The 5,000-nt window shown below is 60.7% G+C and overlaps 1 protein-coding gene across 1 annotated transcript in view; it reads left to right on the plus strand.

The window, feature by feature from the left end:
* LOC136674497 (proto-oncogene DBL) overlaps window positions 1-5,000 on the plus strand; it is a 37,071-nt gene that overhangs the window by 15,095 nt on the left and 16,976 nt on the right. Inside the window, exon 20 of the mRNA XM_066650500.1 lies at window positions 4,727-4,819. Coding sequence (XP_066506597.1) covers window positions 4,727-4,819 — 93 coding nt within the window. The remainder of the gene's footprint in view (window positions 1-4,726; window positions 4,820-5,000) is intronic.

Raw genomic sequence — 5,000 nt, forward strand, 5'->3', positions numbered from 1 at the left:
CTCCTCCGCTTCAGTCCTCCCCCTGCTCTCCTCTGCTTCAGTCCTCTCCACTGCTCTCCACCGCTTCAAACCTCCCCCTGCTCTCCTCTGCTTCAGTCCTCACCCTGCTCTCCTCTGCTTCAGTCCTCTCCACTGCTCTCCACCGCTTCAGTCCTCCCCCTGCTCTCCTCTGCTTCAGTCCTCCCCCTGCTCTCCTCTGCTTCAGTCCTCTCCACTGCTCTCCACCGCTTCAATCCTTCCCCTGCTCTCCTCCGCTTCAGTCCTTCCCCTGCTCTCCTCCGCTTCGGTCCTTCCCCTGCTCTCCTCTGCTTCAGTCCTCTCCACTGCTCTCCACCGCTTCAATCCTTCCCCTGCTCTCCTCCGCTTCAGTCCTTCCCCTGCTCTCCTCCGCTTCGGTCCTTCCCCTGCTCTCCTCCGATTCAGTCCCCCCCTGCTCTCCTCCGATTCAGTCCCCCCCTGCTCTCCTCCGCTTCAGTCCTCTCCACTGCTCTCTATCACTTCAATCCTCCCCCTGCTCTCCACAGCTTCAGTCCTCCCCCTGCTCTCGTCTGCTTCAGTCCCCCCATGCTCTCCTCCACTTCAGTCCTCCCCCTGTTCTCCACTGCTTCAGTCCTCCCCCTGTTCTCCACCGCTTCAATCCTCCCCCTGCTCTCCACCGCTTCAGTCCTCCCCCTGCTCTCCTTCACTTCAGTCCCCCTCCTGCTCTCCTCTGCTTCAGTCCTCCCCCTGCTCTCCTCTGCTTCAGTCCTCCCCCTGCTCTCCTCTGCTTCAGTCCTCCCCCGCTCTCCTCAGCTTCAATCCTCCCCCTGCTCTCCTCCGCTTCAGTCCTCCCCCTGCTCTCCTCTGATTCAGTCCCCCCCTGCTCTCCTTCGCTTCAGTCCTCTCCACTGCTCTCCACCGCTTCAGTCCTCCCCCTGCTCTCCTCTGCTTCAGTCCTCTCCACTGCTCTCCACCGCTTCAAACCTCCCCCTGCTCTCCTCTGCTTCAGTCCTCACCCTGCTCTCCTCTGCTTCAGTCCTCTCCACTGCTCTCCACCGCTTCAGTCCTCCCCCTGCTCTCCTCTGCTTCAGTCCTCTCCACTGCTCTCCACCGCTTCAATCCTTCCCCTGCTCTCCTCCGCTTCAGTCCTTCCCCTGCTCTCCTCCGCTTCGGTCCTTCCCCTGCTCTCCTCTGCTTCAGTCCTCTCCACTGCTCTCCACCGCTTCAATCCTTCCCCTGCTCTCCTCCGCTTCAGTCCTTCCCCTGCTCTCCTCCGCTTCGGTCCTTCCCCTGCTCTCCTCCGATTCAGTCCCCCCCTGCTCTCCTCCGCTTCAGTCCTCTCCACTGCTCTCTATCACTTCAATCCTCCCCCTGCTCTCCACAGCTTCAGTCCTCCCCCTGCTCTCGTCTGCTTCAGTCCCCCCATGCTCTCCTCCACTTCAGTCCTCCCCCTGTTCTCCACTGCTTCAGTCCTCCCCCTGTTCTCCACCGCTTCAATCCTCCCCCTGCTCTCCACCGCTTCAGTCCTCCCCCTGCTTTCCTTCACTTCAGTCCCCCTCCTGCTCTCCTCTGCTTCAGTCCTCCCCCTGCTCTCCTCTGCTTCAGTCCTTCCCCTGCTCTCCTCTGCTTCGGTCCTTCCCCTGCTCTCCTCTGCTTCAGTCCTCTCCACTGCTCTCCACCGCTTCAATCCTTCCCCTGCTCTCCTCCGCTTCAGTCCTTCCCCTGCTCTCCTCCGCTTCGGTCCTTCCCCTGCTCTCCTCCGATTCAGTCCCCCCCTGCTCTCCTCCGATTCAGTCCCCCCCTGCTCTCCTCCGCTTCAGTCCTCTCCACTGCTCTCTATCACTTCAATCCTCCCCCTGCTCTCCACAGCTTCAGTCCTCCCCCTGCTCTCGTCTGCTTCAGTCCCCCCATGCTCTCCTCCACTTCAGTCCTCCCCCTGTTCTCCACTGCTTCAGTCCTCCCCCTGTTCTCCACCGCTTCAATCCTCCCCCTGCTCTCCACCGCTTCAGTCCTCCCCCTGCTTTCCTTCACTTCAGTCCCCCTCCTGCTCTCCTCTGCTTCAGTCCTCCCCCTGCTCTCCTCTGCTTCAGTCCTCCCCCTGCTCTCCTTCGCTTCAGTCCTCCCCCTGCTCTCCTCTGCTTCAGTCCTCCCCCGCTCTCCTCAGCTTCAATCCTCCCCCTGCTCTCCTCCGCTTCAGTCCTCCCCCTGCTCTCCTCTGATTCAGTCCCCCCCTGCTCTCCTTCGCTTCAGTCCTCTCCACTGCTCTCCACCGCTTCAGTCCTCCCCCTGCTCTCCTCTGCTTCAGTCCTCTCCACTGCTCTCCACCGCTTCAAACCTCCCCCTGCTCTCCTCTGCTTCAGTCCTCACCCTGCTCTCCTCTGCTTCAGTCCTCTCCACTGCTCTCCACCGCTTCAGTCCCCCTCCTGCTCTCCTCTGCTTCAGTCCTCCCCCTGCTCTCCTCTGCTTCAGTCCTCCCCCTGCTCTCCTTCGCTTCAGTCCTCCCCCTGCTCTCCTCTGCTTCAGTCCTCCCCCGCTCTCCTCAGCTTCAATCCTCCCCCTGCTCTCCTCCGCTTCAGTCCTCCCCCTGCTCTCCTCTGATTCAGTCCCCCCCTGCTCTCCTTCGCTTCAGTCCTCTCCACTGCTCTCCACCGCTTCAGTCCTCCCCCTGCTCTCCTCTGCTTCAGTCCTCTCCACTGCTCTCCACCGCTTCAAACCTCCCCCTGCTCTCCTCTGCTTCAGTCCTCACCCTGCTCTCCTCTGCTTCAGTCCTCTCCACTGCTCTCCACCGCTTTAGTCCTCCCCCTGCTCTCCTCTGCTTCAGTCCTCTCCACTGCTCTCCACCGCTTCAATCCCCCCCCTGCTTTCCACTGCTTCAGTCCTCCCCCTGCTCTCCACTGCTTCAGTCCCCCCATGCTCTCCTCCACTTCAGTCCTCTCCCTGCTCTCCACCGCTTCAATCCTCCCCCTGCTCTCCACCGCTTCAGTCCTCCCCCTGCTCTCCTTCGCTTCAGTCCCCCTCCTTCTCTCCTCTGCTTCAGTCCTCCCCCTGCTCTCCACCGCTTCATTCCTCCCTCTGCTCCTCTCCGCTTCAGTCCTCCCCCTGCTCTCCTCCACTTCAGTCCTCTCCACTGCTCTCCACCACTTCAATCCTCCCCTGCTCTCCTCAGCTTCAATCCTCCCCCTGCTCTCCTCCGCTTCAGTCTTCCCCCTGCTCTCCTCTGATTCAGTCCCCCCCTGCTCTCCTCCGCTTCAGTCCTCTCCACTGCTCTCCACCGCTTCAATCCCCCCCCTGCTTTCCACTGCTTCAGTCCTCCCCCTGCTCTCCACTGCTTCAGTCCTCCCCCTGCTCTCGTCTGCTTCAGTCCCCCCATGCTCTCCTCCACTTCAGTCCTCCCCCTGTTCTCCACTGCTTCAGTCCTCCCCCTGCTCTCCTCTGCTTCAGTCCTCTCCACTGCTCTCCACCGCTTCAATCCCCCCCCTGCTTTCCACTGCTTCAGTCCTCCCCCTGCTCTCCACCGCTTCAATCCTCCCCCTGCTCTCCTCCGCTTCAGTCCTCCCCCTGTTCTCCACTGCTTCAGTCCTCCCCATGTTCTCCACGGCTTCAATCCTCCTCCTGCTCTCCTCTGCTTCAGTCCTCCCCCTGCTCTCCACCGCTTCAATCCTCCCCCTGGTCTCCTCTGCTTCAGTCCTCCCCCTGCTCTCCTCTGCTTCAGTCCTCCCCCTGCTCTCGTCTGCTTCAGTCCCCCCATGCTCTCCTCCACTTCAGTCCTCCCCCTGTTCTCCACTGCTTCAGTCCTCCTCCTGCTCTCCTCTGCTTCAGTCCTCCCCCTGCTCTCCACCGCTTCAATCCTCCCCCTGGTCTCCTCTGCTTCAGTCCTCCCCCTGCTCTCCTCTGCTTCAGTCCTCCCCCTGCTCTCCTCTGCTTCAGTCCTCCCCCTGCTCTCGTCTGCTTCAGTCCCCCCATGCTCTCCTCCACTTCAGTCCTCCCCCTGTTCTCCTCTGCTTCAGTCCTCCCCCTGCTCTCCTCTGCTTCAGTCCTCCCCCTGCTCTCGTCTGCTTCAGTCCCCCCATGCTCTCCTCCACTTCAGTCCTCCCCCTGTTCTCCTCTGCTTCAGTCCTCCCCCTGCTCTCCTCTGCTTCAGTCCTCCCCCTGTTCTCCACCGCTTCAATCCTCCCCCTGCTCTCCTCCGCTTCAGTCCTCCCCCTGCTCTCCTTCACTTCAGTCCCCCTCCTGCTCTCCTCTGCTTCAGTCCTCCCCTTGCTCTACACCACTTCAGTCCCCCCCTGCTCTCTTCTGCTTCAGTCCTCCCCCTGCTCTCCTCTGCTTCAGTCCTCTCCACTGCTCTCCACCGCTTCAATCCTCCCCCTGCTCTCCACCACTTCAATCTTCCCCCTGCTCTCCTCCACTTCAGTCCTCCCCCTGCTCTCCTCCGCTTCAGTCCTCTCCACTACTCTCCACCGCTTCAATCCTCCCCCTGCTCTCCACTGCTTCAGTCCTCCCCCTGCTCTCCTCTGCTTCAGTCCCCCCATGCTCTCCTCCACTTCAGTCCCCCCCTATGCTCTCCATTGCTTCAATCCTCCCCCTCCCCCACTGCTGTGAGAGCTGAGGGGGCAGTGTGGCATGTGTGTGTGTGTGGTGTGTGTGTGTGTGTGTGTGTGTGGGGGGGGGGGGGGGGTTGCGGCGGTGCTTTAGAGGGTTGCCAGGTTGAGAAACATAAATTGAGTGATATGACGAAGTCTCTGTGCAGATGAGTGCTGTGGGAATAACGGAGAACATTAAAGGAGATGTGAAGAGATTTGAGATCTGGAACAGCAGCCGAGAGGAGGTTTACCTGCTGCAGGTGAGACACACCTCCTATATCACACACTCAGCACAGAACACACACTCAGCACGGAACACACACTCAACACGGAACACACACTCAGCACGGAACACACACTCAGCACGGAACACACACTCAGCACGGAAAACACACTCAGCACAGAACACACACTCAGCGCAGAACACACACTCAGCACAGA

Source organism: Hoplias malabaricus, chromosome 18 (genome assembly GCF_029633855.1).
Source record: "Hoplias malabaricus isolate fHopMal1 chromosome 18, fHopMal1.hap1, whole genome shotgun sequence".
Lineage (NCBI taxonomy): Eukaryota > Metazoa > Chordata > Actinopteri > Characiformes > Erythrinidae > Hoplias > Hoplias malabaricus.